The sequence below is a fragment of the Phyllostomus hastatus genome, unplaced genomic scaffold (genome assembly GCF_019186645.2).
Source record: "Phyllostomus hastatus isolate PE091 unplaced genomic scaffold, TTU_PhHast_1.1 phas_contig_210, whole genome shotgun sequence".
Lineage (NCBI taxonomy): Eukaryota > Metazoa > Chordata > Mammalia > Chiroptera > Phyllostomidae > Phyllostomus > Phyllostomus hastatus.
In genome coordinates this window covers 28,110,707-28,136,730 of record NW_025333737.1, presented here as the reverse complement: position 1 = coordinate 28,136,730, position 26,024 = coordinate 28,110,707, and the positions used below count along the sequence as shown (strand labels likewise).

General features: G+C 63.7%; 1 protein-coding gene across 6 annotated transcripts in view; it reads right to left on the bottom strand.

Annotated features, from left to right (window-relative positions):
* The window catches only part of ARHGAP23 (Rho GTPase activating protein 23), a 77,635-nt gene that overhangs the window by 25,070 nt on the left and 26,541 nt on the right, over nt 1-26,024 (bottom strand). For 2 of the 6 annotated variants that reach the window (XM_045835990.1, XM_045835989.1), the window contains exons 2-14: nt 19,058-19,219; nt 16,281-16,308; nt 15,060-15,155; nt 14,780-14,858; nt 14,564-14,618; nt 10,319-11,483; nt 8,693-8,848; nt 8,370-8,484; nt 8,133-8,190; nt 6,713-6,856; nt 1,759-2,073; nt 442-503; nt 61-191 (exon numbers count right to left, since the gene is read on the bottom strand). In XM_045835990.1, the coding sequence (XP_045691946.1) occupies nt 61-191; nt 442-503; nt 1,759-2,073; nt 6,713-6,856; nt 8,133-8,190; nt 8,370-8,484; nt 8,693-8,848; nt 10,319-11,483; nt 14,564-14,618; nt 14,780-14,858; nt 15,060-15,155; nt 16,281-16,308; nt 19,058-19,219 (2,566 nt within the window). Of the gene's footprint in view, nt 1-60; nt 192-441; nt 504-1,758; nt 2,074-6,712; nt 6,857-8,132; nt 8,191-8,369; nt 8,485-8,692; nt 8,849-10,318; nt 11,484-12,575; nt 12,682-14,563; nt 14,619-14,779; nt 14,859-15,059; nt 15,156-16,280; nt 16,309-19,057; nt 19,220-19,423; nt 19,568-22,690; nt 23,244-26,024 lie in introns of those variants that run through there. The other 4 variants (XM_045835991.1, XM_045835987.1, XM_045835988.1 and 1 more) reach the window with 4 other exon arrangements.

Here is a 26,024-nt window from a genome sequence, read left to right as displayed (position 1 = left end):
CAGAGCTGACCGCCACCTCCCACCCGCATGCACACCACCCCCTCAGCAGCCATGTCCTACCCTTGCCCCCTGCGGGCTGGTCCTGCGTCCTGATGCCACGGGCCGCACTCGGTTTGAGGAACTCAGACTTAAGCCCCCCCAGGCCTCGAGAGCCTTTTGGGGAGGAGTCAGCTTTGGGCCCAGAGCTATGGCTGCATAGAAAAAGGGGGAAAGAAGGGGTCTTCATCTGGGCGACTCAGCAGGTCCCCTGCCCTGCCCTCCTGCCACTTTGGATCTCCCCGCCCCCACCCCTGAGGTGAACCCTTCATGCCCTTCTGGGGGGTCCCACCCTCCCTCCCCTCCCCCCCCCCCCCGCAGAGGGCAACTCAAGGCCCGGAGGTGAGCCCGGAGGAGTGCTCCCCCACCCCACAGCCAGGACCGCTCCATGAGCGAGGTGCTCACCTCACTTTTCGGTAATCATTAAGCTTCTTGCTGATCAGAGCTTGGTTGGCACAGCCGGGGTCCTGGAGGAGGAGGAAGAGAGAGCAAATGCGGTCAGGCCCGCAGCCAGTCCACGCCAGGACTCACCCCTGGCCCCTGCTTCCCCTCGCCCCCATCTGCCAGCTGGAGGGCACGGACCCTCGGACCCTCGAGCGAGAAAGACCAGGGCTGGGTTCCTGAGCGACCCCCCGCCAGCCGCGCGGCCTCGGATAATGCACGTCAACACTCTGAGCCTCAGTCTCCTCAGCAGTGACTCGGGAGGGATAACACAGCAACCGCAGGGTGTGGGTGCGGAATGAGGCGCCCAGCACCCACCGCAGCCCTGCCTGGGAGTGAGAGAGGCACTCCCTGAGGAGCAGCGATCGGGATGATGAAGGCGACTCGGGACCCCTGACCACGCCCTGCTGGGGACCACCCAGCCAGGCCTCCCTGAGCAGAGACCCAGATGCTTTCCTCCTCGCAGCGAGGAAAGACGCAGTCCCGGGGGGTGGGGGGCAGACCCGGTGCAGTGAGAGGGTGTGTCCTCAGCTGGAGGGTCCGCAGCCCTCTCCCCGCAGTCAGAGCAGGGGCCCTGCAACACGCTGTGCAGGCGTATCAAGATACTGCCATGCGGGCGCTTGGCCGAGGAGGGGGCCCGTCCAGGTGGAAACCTTGGCCCAGGCCCCGGGTGTGCAGCCGCCTAGGAAGGGGCGCCATTTTTTCGATTCTCCCGAAGTCCCTGCCAAGGCCTTGGCTCAGTCCCTGCTGCCTGCTGCCAAAGGCCAAGCCTCTTGGCCTCCTCCCAAGGTCAATGTGTTCATGTCCCTGCAGACAGGCCAGCCCTGTCAGAAGGGCCAGCCCCAGTCCTGGCACAGGGGCACCTCGTGCCGTGACACACACCATAGGAAACACACGCACCGGCGAGAGCCTGCAGCCAGGAGCTGAGGCTGGCCTGGAGCTGACCTCGCCATGCCCGAGCCTTCAATTGTATAATAATAATAATAATAATAATAATAATAATAATAATAATAATAATAATAATAATATAATTACTATCATTCCCACAGCCACAGTTATTTTTGTTACTGCCAGTCAGGGCACCCTAAAGATGCCAGGTACTCTGCCAGACACTGTGCCTTCTCTCTACACCAAACCCGAGGTGGGTACAGTTGCCGACCCATTTCACGGAAGAGGAAACTGAGGCTCAGAGTGATGCAAGGAGGCCCGCGGCAGGTGGGAGGCGGCCCTGGGTTTCGCCCTGGCCTCCCTGGCCCGGTGGGGGCGGGGCGGGGCCCTCACCTCGCCCTCGGCCCTGCTGTGCTCTCGGATAGCTCTGATCCAGCCCAGCATGTCATCCCGGTCCTCAGCCTGAAAGAGATATTCACAGAAGTCAGCGGTGGTCAGCCGGAACACGTGCCTCCTCTTGGTCTCGCTGTAGGAGATGTCCACCAGGCAGGAGCCGATGCAGACGGGCGCCGCCTCGTCCTCACCTGCGACGGCCGCCGCCCCCGCCGCTGCCGGCCCGGGCTCCCGCCGCTCCTTGCTCAGCGAGAGGGAGCGCGCCCGCAGCACGGCGTACACCCGCTTCCACTGGCGCAGGCCGCCGCCCACTTTCTGCAGGGAGACAGGAGGAGGAGGGGGGAGAGACAGGAGGAGGAGGGTGTGAGAGGCCAGGCCCGCCTCCCCGCCCCAGAGCCCAGGGCGGGGCCCGGTAGGAAGCTGTAGACACTGGACACCTCGTTGCCCACGGGGAGGCGCCCTGCTTCACTCCGGTGCGAACCTGAGGCAGCCCCCTGCCCACAGTTTTCCAAATCTCAGCCTCTCGCCTGCAAGGATACGCCTGCCCATCGTTCTCAGTCCCCCCACGCGCCCCAGAGAGTCCAGAACCTTCTCTTTAAAGACCAGCGTCCACACTCGCCGCCTTGGCAATGCCCCAGAGAACCACCAGGGGCTCTGGGAAGGCAGTGGGCCCTGCCCAGCAGGAGCCACCTTACCTCCAACCCTGACAAGGCCACTCCTGGTCCACACACGCTCCCTTCACAGTGAAACTGGCCCAGGGTGTCAGCCACGCCTGCTCTCCTCGCTTCTTTGCCTCTCACTCTGAACTCCACGCAGCACCCCTTCCCGGGAAGCCACCTTCGGGCCCCGCTGTGCCGTTTCCTTAGCCTCTCCGAAGCCTTTGGCCGTGCCTTCAAACCCTCTTCAAACCTTCTCGCAGCACCTGGGACCCCACGGCCCCTGGTTTCCTTCCTAATTCCACGGGCCCCTTCTCAAGTCTCCTCCACTGGTCACCTCCTCTGCACCGTGGTTCTCAACAGTAGCATGTCGCCCCCAGGGGGCACTTGTCTGGAGACATTTTCGGTGGTCACCCCTGGGGCAGTGCTATGGCATCCGGTGGGTGCAGGCTAAGGATGCTGCTGAACTGCCCCCCATGCTCAGGACGCCCCACCACACCGAATCATCTGGCCCCGGGCGTCAACAGAGAAGAGACTGGGACGCCGCCCTGGAGGATGGGAGCTGCGGAACTCTGTGCTGGGCTCACGCCTCCCTGCGTGCCTCCCCCATGGCACCGCCTGTCTGCTCGTGGTGCTGCCCAGGGTACCCCAAGCCCCCAGCCCCTGTTCTCCGTGCAGCATCTCCACTGGCACAGCCCACAGGCCCTGCTCAGTGTGGAGCTCTTAACCCACCGGGTCCCCAGAAACCTGAAGTTTGCCCTTGCCTCCTCCCTTTTCCTCACTTTGATATCCAGTGTCTGTCAGTCACTTTAGCTTCCCAAACATCACCTGCTACCGCCTTGTCCACGCCATCAACCTCTGTTGCCTGGACAACTGCACAAACCGGCCCTGTCTCCACTCCTGCCTCCTACAAGCCGTTCTTCGCCCAGCAGCGGCAGCCACGATTTTAAAATGTAGCCGAGATCATGTCTCTCCCCGGCTTAGCACCTCTCATGGGTTCCCCCCATCCTGGAATCAAATCCAAGGACGTGGTTATCTGGTCCTCCCTCTCCAAACCCACCTGCTCCCCCTCCTTCCTCCCCATGTCAAGCCACAGGGTCATGAACAAGCCACGCCCACCCTTTCGAGGCCTTTGCAGTACATGGTCCTTCTGCCTGGAGCCCCTTCTCTCCCTTCCTGTGGCTGCTCCCTCCTCGCCCTTCAGGTCTGAGCTCAAATGTCATCAGCATCCACTCTTCGGTGAGGCCCTCTCTGACCATTTTCCCCAGAGGGAACCCTCCCTCCGACTTAAAGGCAACCCCATTCCCCGGGTGCTTACTGCCATCCCAGGTGACGCAGGTGATGGAGTTCCCCGCTTAGACTAAGATCCTGAGGGCGGGAAGCTTAACTCTGCTCTCAGTCCGCACCCCAGGTCCTGGAGCCACAGTGAGTGCTCGTCAGTGTTTCCTGCACAAGTGGCTGTGTCAGCCCCGGGGCACCCTGAGCGCAGGGGCTCCGTCTCAACCCGAGAGCTCCCTCCCCCTGGCAGGCGGCCCGCCTGCTGCTCCGCACTCAGCACACACCTCCGCCCTCAGAGCAGACCAGGTGGACACAGCAAGCCTGCCTACCGCCGCAGACCTGGGGCTCTGGTCAGGGGACAGCAGGGCCCTCCAGGAGAACTTTAATGTCAGAGTGAGGTGGTAGCAAGGGTGCCCCTTTGAGGCTGAACCAGCTGGGTGACCTTGGGCACGTCCAGCCCCCTGGCCTGGCATCGGGGTCCCCTGCTGCTAAAACAAGAGGTGAGCTAGCTGGTTTCCGAGGTCGCATCCAGCTCAAGCACTGGGTCTGTGGCTGCAGGGACCTGTCACATCCTCCCTCCCCTCTCTCATAGTCAATGTCTCTGAAAGAGACTGAGGGATGAGCCAGGAGAGGCTGGACTCGTGGGGACAGACAGAGCCTGGCCGGCAATCGGGACCCCGATCAGACCAGGGGCTCCAAGCTGACCTCCTTGAGGACCCCTCTCCTGACTCCCAGGCCATGGCACCGAGGGGGCGAGTGAAATCGGACTCTGGCCGAGACGGGAGTGCAGCCCCTGTCCACCAGAGCTGGGCAGTGAGCAGGAAGGGACCGGGTCCAGTCCCTGCCCCGGACACACTGTGGCTGAGCTGCCAGGGACCGCCTGGAGCTGGGGCGCGGGCCGCCTGGCGGGCAGGAGGAGCTGTTCTCAAAGGCCCTTCAAGGGACCCAAATGTTGGGCCGAAAGGGTTTGTCGGCACCTGGCTCCCCTGCCTGAGCCTCCTAGGTCACACCTCCCGGCCACCTGCCCTCTTGCTGGCTCTCCTCGTTGGCCGCCATACTCCAACCCTTCCTTTCAAGGCGCAGCCTGTGTCTGGCCCTCTCCTTCCTCGCGCCCGCACCCTGGCTGCCCTCACGCACCCTGATGAACGAATGCGCTCCGTGGGGGGCCTCCATCCTGAGTGCTGTATCCTCAGCACCTCAGTCTCCAGGACACCCCCACCCTCGGGCTCCACAAGGGCCCAAGGGAACCTCTTGGCTTCCTTTCCCCAAACCTGTCCCTCCAGAGCCTGTGGCTCAGGGGACCCACCACCTCACAGCCCACGCAGGGACCCCAGGGACCAGTGTTTTCTCCCCCATCCCCCTCACCCCCCGGCCATCAGCAAGCCCAGGCCTTTCTTCCCCTCGAATCTCTCTAAGCTGTCCCTTCTCCTCAGCCCCACGCCACCGTCCTGGTCAGGGCCTGCACCCTTGCGCACCTGGACAACAGCGGTGGCATTGTCTCTTCCTGTCACAGGCGCCACACTTGCCTCCTGGGCCCACCCCCCCTCACTCCCACTTAAAGCCCTCACCCCGAGTGAAAAAAGCCCCCTGTGGGGGCGCCCACGTCCCCGCCTTGGCTCCCACCTCTTGGCCCGGCTCCCAGCGACCCAGCACTCCCTCCCCACCCTTCTCCAGGCGCTCAGGAGGGCAACTCTGTCCCCACCTACTGGGTGCCATTGCCCAGGGCGCCGCCATCACAGCAGCCAGGCACTAGAAACTGTTACGCAACTGAGCTTCTTCTGCTCGTCAGGAGCCCCAGCAGGACAGGACTGGCCTGGCTCCCCCGTCACGAAATCCCCAGAACCTCAGCTGAGAACCAGGACAGGCTGCGCCCTCAGTCGTTACCCACAGACTGGGTGAGGGCGCGGAGGAGCCAGCCCTGCCCTGACAGCCACCTCGCTTCCCACTCAGTCCCTGGTGCAGAATGACATCGTCCCCATCCTACAGATCGGAGAGGTGGGCGCTCAGGAGCTAAGAGACCTTATGCCCAGAGCCTACGCTTGAGAAGTGGCTGGGCAGGAATTCCAAGTCTGTCTGACCTCGAAGCTTAGGATCTTTCCAGGTGCAAGACCCCCAGAAGGCAGGCTGGAACAGTCGGGTAAAAGCAGGAAGCAGAATAGCGGCTGCCCCATGCCAGGCACCGAGTAAACCCATCTCATCCAATCTCCAACAACGGACGTGCGAGCGAGGGACTATTGTCCGTTCCATTCACAGATGAGGAAGCCGAGTCCTGGGCAGGCGAGTCGCCCAGGCTTCCCCCGCAATTCGTGTTGCAGCCAGGAGGCAAGTCCAGGTCACGAGAACCGCTTGGCTCGGCTCCGCCCGCGCTGCTCAGAGGCACGGCGCGGGGCAGCCACCGCGCTGGCCCGCAACGGAGGTTCAGTCGCCCAGACCAGGGGCCTCACTGGCTGCCTTCCGGGCCCTCCAGCCCCAGCCCCCAGCCCCCTCCGTCTCTCACCTGGATCTGTGCGGCAGCTCTCACCCGGTCCTCCTCTCGCCTCCGCTCTGGCTCTAGTGCACTCCCCGGGAAGCCGCAGGAAATAGGCCCCAGGGCTTTCCGTTGCTCTCAGGTTAAAGACTAAAACATTTGCTGGCTTCGAAAAGGCTGACCTCTGCTTTCTTTGGGGGCCTCAGCCCTGCTGAGAGAATCACCCTGGCCTTGCTCCCTCATTTTCCATGAACCCTAGTGGCCATTTTTGGGGGGTGACCTGCCAACCAAGGGCTGGTTTTGTCAGAATTCCAAGCACGACTTGACCAGATCCATTCCGCAGAACAGACCTCTTTTTCACGCGTGCTTTAGGTTCCCCAGAAGCTCTTCCTGGCATCCGACTTCTACCCATCCTGCTACCCAACTTCTACCCTACAGGGGCTACAGCCCCAGCGGCTTCTCTTTGGCTGCAGAGACTGCAGCGTAAGAAGCTGGAGAGCTCTTCTGGATTCAGCTTCCATCCACCTTCACCTCGTCCCACCAGCTGTCTTACCTTGCCCTTCTTGGTGAGGACCTGCTTATAGGACAACCAGCCTTCCCTCCTGATGTCGCTGAAGGTTGCGTCCGAGAGGTCAGAGGTGGAGTGTCGCTTAGAAGCAGCGTCAGCATCCTCGGAAGTGCCCCAGCTGTCCAAGGACTGCGACGAGACCACAGAGGGCAACTTGAGGCGGTTCCTCAAGTGCCAGCGTCTCAGGAGCCCCAGGGAGCCCTCACGGCCACCGGCGCCTGGCCTATGCCTGCGCCGTGCTCCGCTGTGCGGTGTGGCCTCGTGGCCTCGCTTGCCCTCCCTGGACCTCTGGGTCGAGGTCATGAGACAGAGGCACTGGAGAAGCCAGGAAGGAGGAAGAAGAGCTCTGATCTGCAGACCATGGGCCTCGCCACTCCAGAAAAGCTCATCGAGAGCCTCGCTTAATTTTGTAGACTTGGAGGGAAATAAGGAAACAGAGGAAGTGACTGTCTTCACACCGAGTTAAACAAACAGAGGAAGTTGGAACATCAACAAGGAGTGAATTGGTGGAGCAGGTAGTCATGTCCACAAAGGGTTAAACGGAGGAAGTGACCGTGTCAGCAGGACTCCAGCCACAGAGGTGACACGTCCAGGGAGAGTTAAGTCAGCAAGAGGAAGTTAGAAGGAGTAAACAAGGTGACAATATCATCGAAGTGTCAAACAAACCGAAGACACTGGGAGTGTGAAATCAAGACGGCTCTTCCTGCCCATCCGTAATCAAGGAGGTGAGGCCCCCAAAGAACTGACCCGCTGTTTCCCCAGGTCCTGAGGCCGGAAGCTCTAGCCTCCTCATCACCTTCAACCCTGTGTCCCCCCACTCCTTCGCAATGGCCCTGGCCCCTGGAGGCACCACCCCAACACTGGCCAAGGGCCTCCGCAGTGCAGGCACAGTCCCAGGCACCCACAGAGATCTGGCAGCGACCAAACGGGATGAAACCCCTGTCCGCATGGAGCTCACGTTCCAGCCGGGAGACAGGCAGGAAAGGAGGCGGATGCGTGAATTACGGAAGGTGAGGAGCACTCAGGAGAAACACAAAGCGGTGAAGGGAGGCATGAAGTGTGTGTGGGGGGCGAGGCTGAAATTTCATGGGAGGCCTAGGTCGGGGGGCGGGGTCTGTGGGCGGGGCATTCCAGTGAGCGGGCTGTGGGTGCAAAGGCCTTGGCTGGGGCGGGGGGGTGGGGGGGGTGCAAGAAGTCTGCAGTGAAGACAGAGCTCACGGAGGAGGGTGGGTCACGTGGCTGACCCCGGGGCGAGTGGGTGCGGGGAGAAAGGAGAGGGCAGGGGCCGAAGGAGCCCATTTCCGATGACAGAGGTCACAGGCCTAGACCCCGCACCAAGGCCCCGGCCAGCACTCCGACACCCTCGCCCGCCCCCACCCCCAACACACATACACACGCCACTCACCCCATCGGTGAAGAAGCTGCGAAGCATCCGCAAGCTGGGCACTCGGTTGGGCAGACGCCTGGGGAGCGAGGACCGAGAGTGAGGCGCACGGAAAGCCGCGCTCGGGCCTGAGCCGCCACCCTCCCCGAGCCCCCGGGCTCGCAGGCCTTCTAGGGAGGAGGCTCTCTGCCGGGGGGCGTGTGGAGGGAGGACCCCAGGGCTGGGAGCCGGCGGCGCGGGACCCGACCGCGTCCTCACCGAAGCGCCTTGCCCTCGTCCCGGAAGGCGTTGAGCCCGTCGTCGCAGGACTTGGAGCGCTCCGTGGTGATGGCCAACAGGTAGGAGGAGCGCCGGCGGCTGGCCTTGATGCTGCCTGAGAAACCACCGCAAGGGGCGCAGGGTCAGTGGGGCCGCGGGCCAGGGGCCGCCCCGGAGCCCCCGGGGCTGGGCAGGGCAGGGCAGGAAGGAGCTGCAGCCAGCCAGAAGGGGTCAGACATCAGGTAGCAGACCCAACAGAGACCGTGGGGCCCAGACAGCAAGGGGAAGGGAGGGGCGGGGGTGAGGGTGTGGGGAGCACTCACTGCAGTCCCGGGAGTAATGGCGGCCCAGGGCGAAGGTGAAGGTTGGGGAGGATGGGCTGGTGCCCAGGACAGGAGCCGAGTTCATGGCACTGGAGACCACAGCGGAGGCAGGGACGTGCTTGGCTTGGAGGTCAATGCTGGGGCTCGTGGGCTCATCTGTGAGGATGGAGGGGATGGCGGGTGAAGGTGGCAGACAGCTGAGCTTGCTTGTCCCTCACCCCCAGACTTGCCTCCGGGCCCCGCCCACATCCCCAGAGCTCCTCAACTCTCCAGCGTTCTGCTGGCAACATACCTACGCCCAAGGGTATCCCACCACCCAGACTGAGGTCATGGAGGCGTGGCCCCCGCCTCCCCCATCACACCAGGGGCACCAGGCGAGGTGTCCAGCCAGCCTACCTAGACTGGGCTCCTGAGAGCAGGGACTGTGTCTCCCCCCACAGACTGGGAGCCTCTGAGGATAAAGACCGTCTCCTGTGTTAGCCTGGAGGCTCCTTGAGGGCAGGAGCTGTGTTCCCCCTCAGACGGGGAGTGCTTTGAAATGAAAGGCTTTACCTCCCCGTCAGACTAGAAGCTTACTGAGACGGTGCCTGCCCGCTCACCCTGAGGCACTGGAGGCCGGCTGCGGGCAGCCAGGGCCGGTTCTCCCCTCCCACGGCTGCACTACAGTGAGCTCACCACCCGAGGTTCCAGCGACCATTTCTCATCCCCTGGCCGCCAGCCCCATGACCTTTCACCCCGTCCTTCTCCCAAGCCCCCCAGCCCCAGCCCAACCCACCCTGCTCCCGCATGGGTGCCTCATATTCAGCAAAGCTAAACCTTTTCCTGCCCCACTCGCTCCCCTTCCCAAATGCAGGTGAGGCAAGAAACCTGGGACTCACCCAGCCTCTCCGCTCCCTTCCCTTTCCCTTATCCAACATCCAATCCAGAGGCAGCAAGCTTTCAGTTTTCCGTCTGCTCTCAGGGTCAAGTACAAACTCCCTCGAGTCCGGGGAGTCCCTTCCAGACCCATTCTGATGACCTGGAAAGGCCTCCTGCCTTGTATTGCTTCAGTTCTTGCACATTCCAGTCGCTCTCCCCGAACTCTCTCCCCTAGCTAACTCCTTCTCACCCTTCAAGGCTTAGCCAAAGTCTCCTTTCTCCAAGGTTCTCTCCTTGGCCACCATGCCCCGGTCTAGGCTACGTGGTCCTTCTCTGTCTCCCAGAGTTCCCCGTCCGCCCATCACACACCCACCGCTCGGGACTGCTCTTGCCTGACCCTATGACCCTCTGGTGGGCCACACGCCCCAGGAGAGCACGGGGCCTGGCCCCGTGCCCGACACAAACACTCGGATGGATGGAAGGTTGGAGGGCGGATGGAAAGAACAAAGAGTGGAAGGAACAAAGGAAGGATAGAAGGATGGAAAGACTGATGGAAAAATGCAAAGGGAGAAAGAACTGAACAAAGGAAGGAGGGAAGAAGGAAAAGAAGGAAGGAAAAGTGGATGGATGGATGGATGGATGGATGGAGAGAGAAGCAGTTTGATCCCATCAGCACTGAGCCCGAAGTTTTGCCCAGGGTGGCAGGCGGGTGGGGTACAACAGGGCACAACCAGGTCTCCCAAGGCAGCCTCCTGCACCGTCACTCACCAATGAAGGGGATGGAAGCCAGGGAGTCTTCTGTCGTGGCCAGAGGGGCCATCTTCCTGCCCAGGCGTTCCCCTCGCCCACCGGTCTCTGGGTCTGAGGACTCGTCACCGAACCCGCGGTTCATTTGCTTTGCGGCGGGCAGCGGGACCTTGCGGCCTGTCGGGGGCTTCTGCCTCAGGACCACCTCGTCTCGACGGTCCTCGGCGGGAGGCTCCAGGGCCCGGGAGCTGGGTTCTGGCTGGATAACCCTGGGTGGCTCGGAGGCCTCTGGTAGGAACGGTGCGGAGGACTGGGCCAAGTTGAAGGTGGGGAGCCCCCCAAAGGGCGAGTCCCGGTAGGAGAGTGCATGCAGGAGGCCAGTCCGGCGCTGGAATGATGGGCTGTAGCTCCGGTACCCGATGTACCCCATGTCGTCCAGGCCCTGCAGACCAGGCAGGGGCGGGGCCTGGGGTCCGGGCGGGTCCCTGGATGGGCAGGCGGGGGTGCGGGCAGATGGATGCTGGGAAGCCCAGCCGCAGCGCTCAAAGTGAGGTGACACCAGTGCCCCCGGCCCCAGTGCCTCGGCTGAGTGGGTGGCCCGGCTCAGGTAGTCGTCTGAGCGAGCCCGGTGCCAGCCCTCCTGGCCCAGCTGGCTCAAGGCACCCTGGGAGGTGGAGCAGGGCCATGGGTGGTGGGTAGTCATGTCCTCCAGCCGGTCCTGGGAGGCACTGCGGGCCCGAGGGGGCATGGCGGGGCACCGTCTCTCCCCCGCCCTGCGGGGGACCTGGTTCGACAGCCAGTGCGACAAGGCCTGCTGGCACTCCAGTCTGCTGGGGGGTACCCGGCTGCCAGGCTCCGGGAAGGCACGAGGTGTTCGGGGCTCCGAGGGAAGGCGGGGGAAGGCACCAGGGCTGGGGCGGGGCTGGCTCATCCCCGAGGGAGGGTTGTCCGAATGGGCGCGGGCAGCGGACGGGATGCGGGTTCCTGGGTCGCTCCAGGCAGCGGGGCTCCGAGGGTCACTGGGCAGTGCTGAGAGGGGATCAGACACCATCGCGGCCCAGGCAGAGACCCGGGCTGGCGGGGCGTAGGTCTTCCGAGGGTAGCAGATTGGGGGCGGCTCTGGGATGCTCCGGGCCTCTCCGGAATACGGCTCGTTCCCCTTCAAGTAGGCGTCCTGGGAGTAGGCCTGGCGGGGGGGGGGTGGGGGGGACAGAGGCAAGTGAGTGGGGCTGGGCAGACCCCCCAGGGCAGGGCTACGGCAGCCTCGGGAGCTCAGGGTGACAGAGACGGGGGTTAAGAGGAGAGGACCGAGCAGGGGGAGTCCTGAGTAGTGAGAGTAGGAGGGTAGGCTCCAACGAGGGTGGGGTAGGGACAGAAATAAGAATCACTCTCTCTCTCTCTCTCACACACACACACACACACACACACACACACACACACTGGAGAAAGGGCCAGGATTCCTCTAGGACTCATGACAAGGACTGCCTGTAGCCACAAACATTCCAACATCTGCTTTCCGGGGTCCTCCCCCCACGCCGGCCTCAGCTGCCTCCCTGCTTCCTCGTGTCCAGCAGTACCCACAGCCCCTCAGACCGAGCTGGGAACTCCCACCAGAGCCAGGTCAAGGTGGCGGATGACAGAAAGGGAAGCCGGCTGAGGGGTGTGTCTGAGGGGGGGCTGGAATGCCCAGCTGTCCCACCATTCCCTGGATGGGGTTGGGGGTGGGGGGGCCGAGAGGGGGGCTGGCTCTTGGGCCCCTGGAGTGAGGAGGAACCTGCTCACCTCCTGCTTCCTCGGGGTCAGGTTGGGGGAGGGGCTGGGCTGGCTGAGGGGCCTTGGGCCACCTTCTGCCACCACCGGAGGCCTGGAATTTGGCTCTGGGAGCTGAGGCTGACGCTGCATTGCTGAGGAGTGACAGGGCCAGTGCCCGGGCCAGCCAAAAAAGGAGGCAGCCCCCAGGGACAGCAGCCTGGTGGCCCTGCCCTAGCCTGGCCCTTGATGGGGTGCCTGGGGGTCTATCTCAGGGTGAAGTACTAGCGGGTGGGAGAGTGAAACCAAACACACACACACACACCCCACAGGGGACACAGGAAAATACACACCCAGAGACACACACACACACACACAGCGAAACACAATGAGACACACACACACACACACAAATAACTACACCTCCAGTCCCGGGCACACACATCATGTGATGAAAATGAGCTAAACCACACCCCCGCACACTCAGCCCCCTTCGGGCCGACATAGCCGGCCGGCGGGACGCACATACCTCTCCTTCCTGCCATCCCGCCGGCTCCCGGGCTCCCGGCAGTCACACCCGCGGCGGCAGCATCCCGCCGGCCTCCACCCTCCCCCGCCCCGCTGACCCCTCTGACCACGGCGCCAGCCCTGGCCTCCGTGGCCCCCCACCCCCAGTCTGCCCTCCCTGCGGCTGGCTGCCTCTGGCCCCCGCCAGCCAGCGCTTTGGGCCGGCGGGAGGAGGAGGGAGGAAAGGATGGGTGTGGAGGGCCCTCGCAGCGTCGGCGGTGGCGTCAGCGGCTGCCTCGGCCCCATTGGCCTCCAGCCTTGGCTCCCAACCACAGGAATGCCTGGGCCCCACCCTCTAGCCGGCAGGGATGGGGGTGCCCGCGGAGGCCCCCAAATGCTGACATCTGGGCCTGCCCCCCCCCCCCAGCCTGGGCAGCAGAGTTCCAGGCCACCTCCTTCCCCATTTCTCGCCCCCCTTCAGCTGAGGAGGGAGTGGGAGGACAAGCCCCAGGCCCTGCCCTCTCACCCTGTCCCTTAGCCTGCCTCAGCCTGGGGGTGTGTGGGCAGGGCCTTTGAGACTCTGGGGGAGCCGTGCACCTCTCTGGACCCTCATCCTTGCCTCCCCCTTGCTAGGAAGGGCAAGGGGGCAGTTGAGGTCAGGGGGCGGAGGTTCCCCGAGGAGCAGGGTGCCAAGCAGGGCACTATGATTACAGTGATTACGAGATCACGTCCAGGGCAGAAGCCAGCACAGCGGCTCTCGGGGCCTCCTGGACCTGGCACTCGGCCTTCCCTGGGGGGGCAGTGGCCTTGGGGGCGAGTACGCTGGCATCTGGCTGTGACCCGAGACAGGGGACTGGGCACCAGACAGAGAGAACTGCCTCGGGCTCTGGGTCAGGGCTGGGGCGGGGGGGCGCGGAGAGAGACAGCGTGTGTGTGTGTGTTTTGTGTGTGTGTGTGTGTGTGTGTGTGTGTGCGCGCGTGCGCACAGCGTGTGGGGGGTAGACAGGTACACGTGTGATGCACTCGACGTCCATGGCGTGTGCTGGGCCTGATGCTGAGCGCCAGGTGGGCTGAGGGCCTGTGGGGGAGGCGAGTGCACACGGCCCAACGTGGTTGTGGGCGCTCCGGTCACTGCGTGTCGGGGGGGGGGGCGCTGGCACCGGTGTTGGGCTGGAGCTGTGGTGTTTGGGGGCGCGCCCGTTGTGAGGACAGCGAGCGAGGCGACATCAGCGAGCGTTCTCGGGTGGCGGTGAGCAGCTCGAGGACCTGCGTTGTGGTGCACGGGACATGCGCTGTGCTGCGCTCTGCTGCGCCGCGGGGACGGAGACCCCGGGGGCTGCGCGGGGCGGGGTGGCGTTTGCGGTGCACCGGGGTACCTGAGGTGTTTGCGTGGTCGTGGTGCCCGTGCGTGGCGCTGAGCGGTTGTGTGTGTGGAGGCGTGTGCCTGCTGTGGTGCGTCTGCGTGTCACGTACCGCCCGCCGTTCAGGGCGTGCGACGTGAGAGCGTGCAGAGGGGTTACGCCGTGTGGCTGTGTGGCTGGCGCGTTCTGCTGGTGTATGAGTGGTGAATGGTGAGTCGTGTGAACTAGAGCACACGGCAGCAGGGTGGGGTGTGCTGTGTGTGTGGACACTGCTACAGGAGACACACTCACTTGGGGCCGGGGGCAGGTGTGGGTACCAGGCTTCTCACGGGAGCCGACAAGAACGTGCCAGTCTGGCAGGGCCCGCTGGGTCAGCCTCCTTCCAGGCGCCCTGGCAGGAATCCTGTCTGCCAAGGCTGGTGCCTGCCCCTCCCCCAACACGCCAGCCCTGAATGAAGCAACAACCAGTCCCAGCCCAGGGATGGGCCTGGCACCCCTGGTTGGGCAATGCCAGGCTGGTGCTGCCCCCTCACTCTCTTCTCTACCTCCCAGAGGGGCAGACGCAGGAGGGAGGCCCAAGGGGGGAAGGCTCTATCCTGTCCCCCAGGCCCCAGGGGCCCCCCACTTCAGAGCACAGGGCAGGACTCACCAGCTGGAGGATGTCCTCGTCCTTGGGCATGATGGAGAGCTCCAGAGTATCATCGCTGCAGAGACAGGGCAGGGGGTCAGGCCCGGCTGAGGCAACAGGGTCTGGGGGGGACAGGGATCCTGGTCTCCAGGGCACCCCCAGGGCCAAGGGGGAGGGTGTGCAGGGGCTCAATGACGGCAGGAGCTGTTATGGGCGTGGGAGGCAGGGGGCGCTCACCTGTTCTGGATCAGAGCTATGACCTGAGAGTAGGTCTTCCCGATGACGCTCTCCCCGTTCACCTTCACCAGCCGGTCTCCTGGGGACAGGGGGCAGGGCCAAGTGTGAGCAGGCCAAGGCACATCAACGGACCCAGCCAAGAACCGCGGTACCCAGAATGGGTGATATCAGGCGACAGCAGCCTCCCAACACCTGGGTCCAGAATCCCATCCTAACCAGAGGGTAGGGAGAAGAGGCTCAGAGGCGTGCAGCAGCGCGCTTGGTAACTGGGACAGCTCACCTGTGCGAAGCCCCGCCCTGTGGGCGGGGCCCTCATCCTTCACATTCTTGACGAAGATGGTGTCCATGGGCTCCAGGCGGTGCCGGGGGGAGGGTCCTGGTGGGCATCGGCCGGGTTAGCTGCGGGGGGACCTGCTGAAGGTCACACCCATGCACAGCTACACACACTCAGAGAATAACCACACTCACACAGACACAGACAGAGCCCTGCGTCATCAAAGGGGCACAGGTGCACGGGACGAGAGACAGGGAGACATGCTCCCGGGAGCAGGCAAACCCACGCAGGTGCAGAGTTGCTCCCTGCGCACCCCAGCGTGGTGCTGGGAAGCAGACTAAAAAGGGCAGAGAGACGTGGTTCTTCCCCTTCTCAGCTCCTTGTATAGTGGGACACACTCACACTCACACTCACACACACATGTCACGAGGCAGAGGCAAGGGTGACACAAAAGAGGCCGTATGGAGGATTGCAGATACGCCAGCAGGGAGAGACACTCCCACACACGGGGCACGTCCACACCCACGGACCCGGGGAGGCTGCAGGAAGGCCCTGGAGCGCACAGACACCCGCTCCCCCACCTCTGACAGCACACTGGACCCAGCGACACTCCTCTGCTCCCGTCTCCCTCAGGGAAATGGGCCCGTCCTAGGCAGCGGGCTGCCCCCTCACCACAGGCCTCGGTGACAAGGACACACAAAGACAGTGTCCCTGTGGCCTCCCAGCAGGAACCCCAGGGGCAGAGAAGGGAGAAGGTTGCCTGTGCAAGGAGCTCAGCCTTGAACTCCCTGGGGAGCCTGGGTGCAAGTCAGGGGTCCTTTGAAATAGCGAGGGCGACAGCCAGGGGCCACAAGGACGGCCCTGGAGGGGCTGCACCCACCGCAGCCCCCGGGCCCTGCAGCCCCTGGGTGCCTCAGTCCAGGCTGGGAGGAACTCTGGGGCGAGGGCCAGGTCTCAGAAACCCATCTGCTCCCCAGGGTGCCACCTCTAGAGTGAAACAGAAAGGCCCAGAGGGAGACCAATGGGAGGGAAGAGAGGGAAGGTAGACAGAGCATGGGCAGATGTCCGGAGTGGCCACCCAGAGGACAGCAAGGACAGGGACAGCAGATGAGGCTGAGGGGCACAGCGAAGTCCAGGCTGGCTTGGGGGAGAGGGCGAGAAGCAGAAGCTGGAGCATGAACCCCAGCCCGGCCCCACCCCTGGGGCCCGCCCCTCGCCACCCCTTACCTCCTCCTCGGCCTCCATTCTCTTCCTCCTGCAGGGGACAGAGAGATGGGTGTTGGCCCTCAGTCCAGCCCCCAGCACCACGGAGGGAGGCCCGGCCCCGCCTGGGCGGGCCCCTTCAATCTCCCTCACCCAACGGCCTACCGCCTTATCGTCTCCAAATAGCCCTGCGCCTGGAGGGGGCAGGAGGGGGGATCTGTGGGGACATCGAGTCCCAGGAAGGATTTCCCAAGGACGTGAGCTCTCTCTCATGCCGATCCCACCACATCAACATCGCAGCCGTCTGAAAGCCCCCGATCCTGGGGGGGACCCATGACCCCTTCCCTTGGGGAGCCCGAAACAAACATACTAACAGAGAGAGAGAGAGAGAGAGTGAGAGAGAGAGAGTGAGAGAGAGAGAGAGCCCAGACGGACAGAGATAAGCAGGCCTGACAAGTGCAAACAGGGGCTATCGGCTCTCAGAGAACGAGAGGGGACGGCCTGATTAGTGTCCCTCTGGGGGAGGGGCCTCTAGAAGGCTGGGAGGAGGCCTTCTGGGGGAGGGGAGGGGGGTGTGCAGGACCTCAGTGTCAGGGATAAGAGAAGACAGGTAGGGCGGCATCAGCGGAGGTGGAGAAGAAGGGAAGTCAACACCAGCAGGCCACAGAAGTCAGACTGAAGCGTTCGAGTTTGCAATGAGAGAGAGGGAAAGCCAGTGACGGTTCTTGAGCGGGAGCGGGCGGTTGTGAAAATACCAGTTGGAGGAGAGGCGTCGAGGTGCAGGGCTAAGCAGTTGAGTGAAGGGGACCCATTAGGGAGGCCTCTGGGGTCACCCTGGCCAGGGGGAAGGGCACTGGCCGTGGGGAGGAAACAGAAGTGAAAGCGGAAGGTCAGAGAGACAGAAGGGGCCCCGCGGCATGTGGCACTTCAGGGCAGGGTCCGACCTTCAGTAGCATCGCGTCCAACCCTCTCCACAGGTCACCCGTGTCACATAACAGAGGACCTGTCCAGGGCCACTCAGAGACTCAGCGGCAGAGACATGGCTGGAAGCCAAGCCTCTGGCACACCAGCCAGGACAGGGAGGCCTCTGGGCGCTGCTGGAGAGTCGCTCTGCCCCGGTCCTCCCGAGAGGGGTGCGTGCCCGCTGATAGGAGCTGATGGGGCAGGGAGCAGGGGGCAGAGGCCGACAGATGCGCTCAGAGGGCTGAGCTCCCTGCGGGCTCCCAGGCCTGGGCAGGTTCTGGGAAGGGAATGGAGCCTGTCCCTGGCTCACTCTGCCCTGGGGTCTGCCAGCGCCCCATGTGAGCTGGGTCTCTCGGAGACAGGCCTGCCGCCCAGCCTGGGCCACTCAGACTGCTTTCGCCCTTGTCACCCCTCCGCAGGGACCCCTGAGAGAAGTTGGCAGCAGCCAGGAAGGAGGGACATTCTGGAAAAGGAGGGAAGAAAGGACCGAAGGCTCCAGGGAACTGGGGCGTGGTGTCCTTGGGCATCAAGGGGCGGGGCAGTGCCCCCCAACACCATCAGTCCCCACTTACACTCAGAAGCATAGCTGCGGCCTGTGAAATAGCGTGTGCAGCCCCCTCGCCCTGGACTCAGACATGGAGAGGAGCGTTGCACAGCCATGTACACTGATGTGTATTCACAGGCACCAATATGCACATGTGTGTGTACATGACAGGCACACACATGTGCCCACAAAGAGCTGTGCAAGTGCACAGACACAGGCAGTGAAAGCCAATGCCTCGGTTCTCCGGCAGGTAGGACCAAGTCCTCCAAGGGGAGACCCCAACAGCTGCTCAGGCTGGTTGGTGCCAGCCCCGGGGGAAGGGGAGAAATGGGCTCATTGACTCCAAAATAAATTTTTCTCCCCCTGGCTGGTGTGGCCCAGTGGATGGAGCACCAGCCTGCAAACCAAAGTGTTGCCGGTTCCATTCCCAGTCAGGGCACATGCCTGGGTTGCAGGCCAGGTCCCCAGGTGAGGCAACCACACACTGATGTTTCTCTCCCTCTCTTTCTCCCTCCCTTCCCCTCTCTCTAAAAATAAATAAATAAAATATTTTAAAAATATATATACAAAACAAATCTTTCTCCCCTGCTGGGAGACTTGGGGAAGGGAGCAGGGCTCTCCTGGGGAACCCCAATTCTTGCCTAGGGACCCCCACGTCTTCCTGCAGAACTGCTTCACGTTCAGGACCCCCTCCTCCCAAGCTGACTCCGTGGGTTGGGCTGAGCCGCCCTGGTTCCTGGACTGAGAGAACTTGACATGTATATGACGGCTGGAAGGGCCCTTGGGGGTCAAGGAGAGAAACGCCCGCAGGTCACGGCAGGACAAACGAAGCCCAGGGACCACAGGGAGTGGGGAGTTGTACCAGGGCTAGAACCATCCCAGCCCAGAGCTGTTTCCAGCACCCAGAGCAAGGGCGGCAGGGGCCTGGGTGCTCCGGGAGGGGTTCCCAGGGTGTGTTAGCACAGACCTTCGGAGAGCTCAGGCTGAGAGCGAGCGATGAACCCGCTCAGAAGTGGCCAGTGGACACGGGGTCCCGGGACTGCGTCTCTCCAGCAGGTTGTTCCCGTTCCAGGGGCCTCAAGTCTGAGGTGTGAGCTGGCATTCCGGCCCCCACCTCCAGGTCTCCTGCGCTGAACCGACCACCCCCGGCCCCGCCGCCTTCCCCTGAGAACCTGAAAATGACCCGGGCCACGGAAAAAGAACTGCGAGGAAGGGGACCGTACAAAGCAATCTCCTCTCCCCGGTCGAGGTGTCCTCAGGATGGGCCGGGCCGCGGGGACCTGGGTGTGCGTACCTTCAGGCCGCAGTGCACGGCGGACTCGGGCGGGTACACGATGAAGTGGCGCAGGGTGAAGCCAAAGCCGTCCTGGGGGCTCTTGTGCAGCAGCAGCGTCCGGGCCCCCTGCCAGGGGAGGGGGCGCCCGGGAGCGCACCCATCTCTCGGGCCCAGCGGCAGCTGTGGAAGCACAGGGAGGCGGTGAGTGGCCACGCGGCCCAGGGTCCCAAGTCTGCAGGCTCCCTCCCGCCTGCAGCCCAGAGGACCTGAGAGGGTGGGGTCCTTGGGGATCCGGGCACCCTCCGCTGCCTTTCCTTCCTCTCTCGCCCTCACCAGCCCCAAAGCTGCTTCCTTCTCTCCTTCCTCTCAATTCCCTCCTGACACCTTTGCCTCCGAGAACACAACGCAACGCCGTGGGCCAGGTGTTGGCTCGGCTCCGTCCACCAAACGTTCGCCGAGCACCTGCCATGTGCCGGGCACTGGACACGGGGGCCGGCTGCTGTCTGGGCTCATTCCCGCCGCTGCACACTCTCACGCACGCACACACGCACACAGACAGATGCACGCGCAGGCAGATGCAGACACACCCACACACACTCGTGCACACACAACAGACAAGACCCAGACGAGCACACTCCTGTGCAAGACGCACACACACAGATGGGTTCACACGTGCACTCTTATGTGGACACGCAGACATGGGTGCACACAGTTGCACATAATCAGTCTCACACACAGCACATGCCACACAGACAGACACACATAGGCACGGACAGACTGGTCCACATGCGTGTCCTTCAGGAGCCACAGCTGGAACAAGTGGAGGACCCAGAGCCACGAGGGAGTCGACAGGACATCACACGACCGAAGAGACTTCCTGCGGCTCAGGAGCCCAGCCCAGGGCCCGGCCGGCTCACGGTGACTAAGGGACAACCCGGGTGGGGGCGGGGGGCACTTTGCTGCCCCCCGGCCGGTCCGCTGGGATACTTGGGATTGCCCGGGATGGCGTGGCAGAGGGTGTCTGAAGACAAGGGTTTGGGGACACACAGGACTTTCTGGGGCCTGAGGGAGAAGAGCATGGACAGTGTCTGAGGGGAGGCTCCCTGCCCGGACACAGAGAGGGAGAGCGAGTGGCGGGGGGGTCGGAGAGGTGTGCTCGTCGGGAGGCGGCGGGCGGGTTGGAGAAGATGGGGGCCCGGGTGGCATGCCTGGTGCGAAGCCAGGCGGGCTCCCCTGGGGGCTCTCCAACCCCCGCTCCGGGCAGCCTAACCTGACAACCCTCGGAGGACAAGAAGCTCCCTCCTCTCCCCCCTCAACAGCCCTCACCCCCTTCGTTCCTCCTCGGCACTGGAAGGAAAGGCGAGGCTGGGTGCAGAAGAGACTGCTGGCTCTGGGGTGAGGACCTCCCCCGCTCCTCCCCACCTAATAACTGGAGAAAGCTCGAATTCGCCACTAGAATGTGCCGATACAAGAAGTTCCATCATATTTCCATGCAGCCTCCTGTTCGTGCATCTGGTGGAGGGAAACCTGCCCGGTGCCCAGCGCATGCTAGGGAATCCGACACGGGGCTGGGAAGAGTCAAGGGGAATGTGGCAGGGGCAGCAGCCTCGCTGCAGGGGCCGCAGCCGGGTGGGCGACCAGGGCGCGCAGCTCGGGGCCGAGGTGACTCCGTGTCAGCCCGCAGGTCTGGCAGACTGCCCAGAGGCGGTTGTGGGCTCTTTGTCCTTGCAAGGGTTCAAGCGAGAGAGGCACGCCCCCCCAGTCCAGCAGGGCTGGGCTGGGATTCTGGCACGGGGTCCGAGGCCCGGCAATGCCCCCCAGCTCCTTCCACCTGTAGGGACAGCCCGGACTCTCCCACTTCGACCCGCAGTCCCACGGGAGCCCAGGGAGAAAACTCTCTGGGGATTCTGCTGAGGGCTGACATCCCCTGGATTTCCTATCCCTGCTGACCTGGCAATGAACTGACCAGGGAGAAGAGAGGGCCTCGGGAGACCCTCCTCTGCCCACTCCTCCCAGAAGCCCCTGCTCCTCTCCAGGGGGGGCAGCCACCCCTGCGCACCCTCCACCCAGGCTCCGAGCTGAGGCTGTTTGCAGGGACCATTGTTTTGCTGGTGTCCTGGATTAAGGTTTAAGCCACCAGCTGCCCCAGTGACGAGAAGTGGCTGAGACAGGTCCCCGCATGCCCCCCACTCCTCCCCCAGCACACATCCTGCCTGGAGTTGCCAGCTGCCTGGGGGGTGCCACCTTCTGGGGGTGCCCGCCTATAACCCGGGGCGGCAGGCATGCCTTTTCTCAGGCCCCCTCCTCACCTGGGCACTGCTGGCGCCCCCAACCTTATCTCAGTCTCTCCTTTTTCCTTCTTTCCAGTTTCCCTTCCCCCATCCTTTCCCACTAGGCTGTTGAGGATGTCTGTGTGGCGATCCCCCAGCCAAAGCTACCACACTCTTGCCTCAAGTGGGGACACCAGAGCCCCCATCAACAGCCCACCCTGGCGGCCCCGCTGCAGGAAGCTCCCTTCCTTAGGTTTGGCCTCAATCCCTCTATGCTGTTGTACGCGCTTGTCCCCTCTTCTCCCCTCCATCTGACCAGGGACCATGCTGGGTCGTGCTCTTATTTTGCTGGGGGATGAGGTGACAGAGGCAGAAACAGAGGAGCCAGCAATGAGCACTAGAAAGGTGACTAGACTGGGAAGGGGTGCAGCCCGCGCATCCCCAACCCTGCTCCCTGCGGTTGGAACAGAGACAAGGGGGTGCAGAAGGAGAGGCTCGGGGGACACAGGGACACACCTGATGAATGCTGTCGGGCCCAGATCTAGTTCCAAAAGCTCCCACCCTCGTGTCAGGAAAGAAAGGGACATCCAGGAACACCAGCGGATTCGAGGGGAAGGGCAGTGGCCCCGGGGCCACAGGTTAGACACAGCCAGGCACGCGGTGCACCGGCAACACCGGGAACGGGACCCCGGGAGTCCCGCTCCTCCCCCGGGAGCAGAAAGAGGCCAGCGCAGGGAGCACAACGTTCACGCTGGGCAGGGTGCCCACTGTGACTCACGCCCTGCCCGCCCGGTCGGTCCCCAGCATCAGTAGCACCGTCCCCGCCTCCCCATGCCTGCCCTGCTCGCTAGTTCTCACCCACAGGTCGCTCACTGCCCGCTGCGGCCCGTGCTGCCACCTCAAGTCTCCTTCGCCCACCAGAAAATCCTCGAGTGCCAAGGGCCCCCGGCCACTACCCAGGGGAGGGCAGAGTGGAGCCCACCACTCCATTTAGTGGTGCTCCCGCCTGCCTCTGGCTCCAGGTCCCCGCCGGCCCGAACTCCCCAGGATTCCAGATGCCCAGCATCTCTTCAAATAACCCAGGTCTCCTCCATGCTGCCTCTGTTTGTGAACTAGCAGGCTTGAGCCCCCTGGAGGCCCTCGCCCAGACTAGGGTTTGTCATCCAGCACCCCTGGGAAAGCTCTCAGCCACAGTCCTACCACCCTCCCCTGCAGTTCTCCAGCTCCTCACTCACTCCCCACTCTGGGGCACTGGTCCCAGAATGCAGGGCATACACGGCTCAAAGATCCCAGGGAGTTGGTGGTCCAGTACCTGCGTCCCCACCTCCCCACGAGGCCTGCCCAGCCCCCTGCCCGCGGCCCCCACTCCCTCAGCGCTCACCCTGGTCCATCGCGACCCGGGCGCGTGGCGGTCGCTGTGACTGAGGTAGGGCAGCCAGAGGCAGCGCGGCTCCGGGGCGCTGCAGTCCACACCGACGGCGCGCTCCCAGCGCCAGTCCCGGGCCCCCGCGCGATCCAAGCGCCACATAGCGCTGCCCACCAGCGCCGCCGCAGGTGGGGGCCCCCGGCCCCGCCGGCTGTCCCGGCCCCATCGCGCCGCCGGGGGCCCGGCTTCCGGAGCAGGGCGCGCGGCGCGGGGGACCACGGCCACTCCTCGGCGCCCCGCGGGCGGCGTCCTCGGCCTTCCTGGTGGCAGACGGGCCCCAGGGGTCCCCGCCCGCCCCCCAGAGCCGCGGGCCCGGGGCCCGGGGACCCCAAAGGGACGGCCGGCCCGCGCAGAGGACGGCAGGACGGCTGGAGCGTCTCCGCGCCTCCTGCTCCACTCGGCTGAAGGCGCGGCGGAGCCCGGACACGCCGGCGAGTCGCGCAGAGCAGACGCCTCCCCCTCCGGGGCGGCCCCTGTCCAGGGCGGCCCAGCCCCCACACTCACACACACACTCACACACACTCACACACACGCACACACAGCGCCCTTGCACAGGCACACACGTACAGAGCCCCTTCGCCCTCCCACCCACACAAAAACTCACCCCCCAGGGGCCCTGCACGCACCGCACCCAGCTTCCTGCGCCCAGAGAAACACACACTCACATGTGTACACATGTCCTTCACATGGACGCATACACATAAACACACCCTACCCACCCCGTACACACCTACACCACACACACATTCCCACACCCCACACCCTGCCAGCCACACATACTCGCTCACTCACTCTCCCTCTTCCGCGTACCCCACAGAAACACACACAGCAGCACACCATCCCCCTCACACGCACACCGTGTATGGACTCCATGCCGTACGCACACGCACTCTGGACACCTCCCATACGTGCATGGCCCACATGTCCTGTGGAGACACATGTGCATGGGTACCCACGATGGCCTGAAAGCCCGCCAGACACCCCCCACATCACCATCCACCCCCCCACACACCCCGCAGAGGACTCACAGCCCGCACAAGGGCAGGCAGACGACATGCCCACGCCGCCCAGCACCCCCACTGCACACGCGCACACCCTGCCCGGCGCGGAAATCGGCGCTCTCCTGACACCCACCCCAGAGGTGCCCGAAGGCTACAGGTGCAGCCCCCACCGTCACTGTGGGGAGTGTGACTGCCCCTTCCCCAGGACCCACCGTCCCTTCACTCTGCCCAGAGGGGCCAACGCGGCGCTGACAATGGGCTCTGAGCCGGCCCCCGCCCCATGCCCAGCCTGTGAGTCAGGCAGGAAGCCCAAGTGGACGGCAGACCCTGCTCCCCACCTCCCTTCCTGGCCATCCCCCTCCCCGGGCCCCTTCCCCGGTGGGGCCGGCAGAGGTCTGGGCTGGTAGGTGGGTGCTCGTCAGCACCACCATTTCTGCCCCACTCGACTGTTCGCAAGCAGTGTGTTTCCCGCCACGGCCCCTCGCTGTGGCCTGGGGCCACCGCTGGGATCCGGTTTTCCGACGAGGAAGCTGAGGTCCCAGAGCACCCGGCTTGTCATGGCATCACTGGGACTCCAAGCCCAGAACCCCTCACTCCAACCTTGGATCTTATTCCCAGGTCCCAGCCAGCAGTCAGGAAAGGGAGGCCGGGACTGGGGTGGTGGAGGCAGCTCCAGCCAAACCCTGCTCCCAGACCTGGGAGTTTTGGGGGACAGAACCCCAGCACTGGGCCCTCACTGGCAGCTGCCCAAGGGGACAGCCCAGCAGAAGGCTTGGCCCCCTCATCCCATCCGAGGAAGGACAGCGCTGTGGGCGGCAGGGGAGTGACGTGGAGGGGCTCAGAGAGGAGAGGGGTCCTGGCAGCAGAGGGAGGAGGGGAGAGGACCCTAGGGGGGCAGCAGGAGGGAGGGAGGGAGGAGGAAAGGAGGAGGAAGGGTGAGGGTGAGGCATGTGGGGGCCAGGGAGCGGTTTTGTTCTCCTGTTTCCTGTTTGCTGCTTGCAGGGCCCCCTGTGCAGGAGCTGGACCCCCACCCCCACCCTGCCGGAAGCCGGACGGGAAGAGGGAGGCTGCCACCAGCGCTGAGTCAGGAGGGCCTAGGAGCAGAGCGGGAAAGGACCGCGGTCAAGGGAGCAGCACTCATGACGTCTCCGTCAGCACCCTCCGCTGCTCCTCGGTCACTGGAAGACCAGAGGCTGGGGGCCGGCCCCCTCCTGCCGGAAGCACCGAGATGTTCTCAGCCATGTCAGACTCCGTGGCCCCAAGCAGAGGGCAATGGCCGCAGGGATGGCCTCTGTCAGAGTCTGGCCTGCTCACCCAGCAAGCAGTCTGTAAGTCCTTCCAGATACCTAACTTCCTTTCCTCTTGCTGTAAGTCCAGGCCATGGTTTTCAGGAAACAGAGTGACTCTCCCCACTCATGCCCCAGGGAGCCTCTCAAGGCCAACAGGTGCTGCTGTGTGTCTGGCTCAACCCCTGGGGGTTCTGTGTCCAGGGACGCACATACCTGGGAGGTGATGAGCCATGGATGATGTCTATTTCCTGCCCTTTCACCGGGCAGAGGCAGCAGGCCGGGCAAAGAAGGTAACAGCCTGGCCCAGCACAAACCCACACCTTCCCCACCCCTCCCCCTGAGCCCCAGCTGCTTCTACAGGGATATCGGGGCAGGGGGGTGTACACGGTAGGGCCCAAGGTTGCACATAGTTTGAATAAATGATCCTCCAGGCCTGGGGAGCCTCTCAGCCCCCTCCCCCATTTCCTCTGGGAAAGGAATGTGGGGTGGGCCCCCAAGGGTGGAGGGGAGGGGGCCAAGGGCTGGGAAATACCAGGCGTAGCTGAGATTCTATTCCAAGCCTTCCTGTCCAGTGTGAGTCCTCCTTCCCTACACCCTCCCCAGCTTCCTCCCCCCACATCAGGAATTACCCAGCTGAGCAGTCCCTCCCGTCATCCTCTCGTTTGCCCAGCTTGCAAAATCCATTCACCCTTATCTTCCAGGGGTTCTCGGGACAGGTCACGGGAGCGGCACCCTCCAGGGGAGGGCGTCCAGTTTTCTTCGCTCCAAACCTCATAACCATCCTTCACTACTTCAAAGCACTTTCACCTCCTCTCGTCTGACCCTTACCCTAGGAACTGGATGTCCAGGGATTATTTTTATACCCATTTTTCAGATGTAGAAACAGGGGCTCAAAGAGGACAAGGGACTGGTTCAAAGCCTCACTTTTACGAAGTTGGGACCAGATCCCAGGGTTTTAAAGCCTAAAACAGATCTTTTTCCCACTTTCCTCTTGTTTAT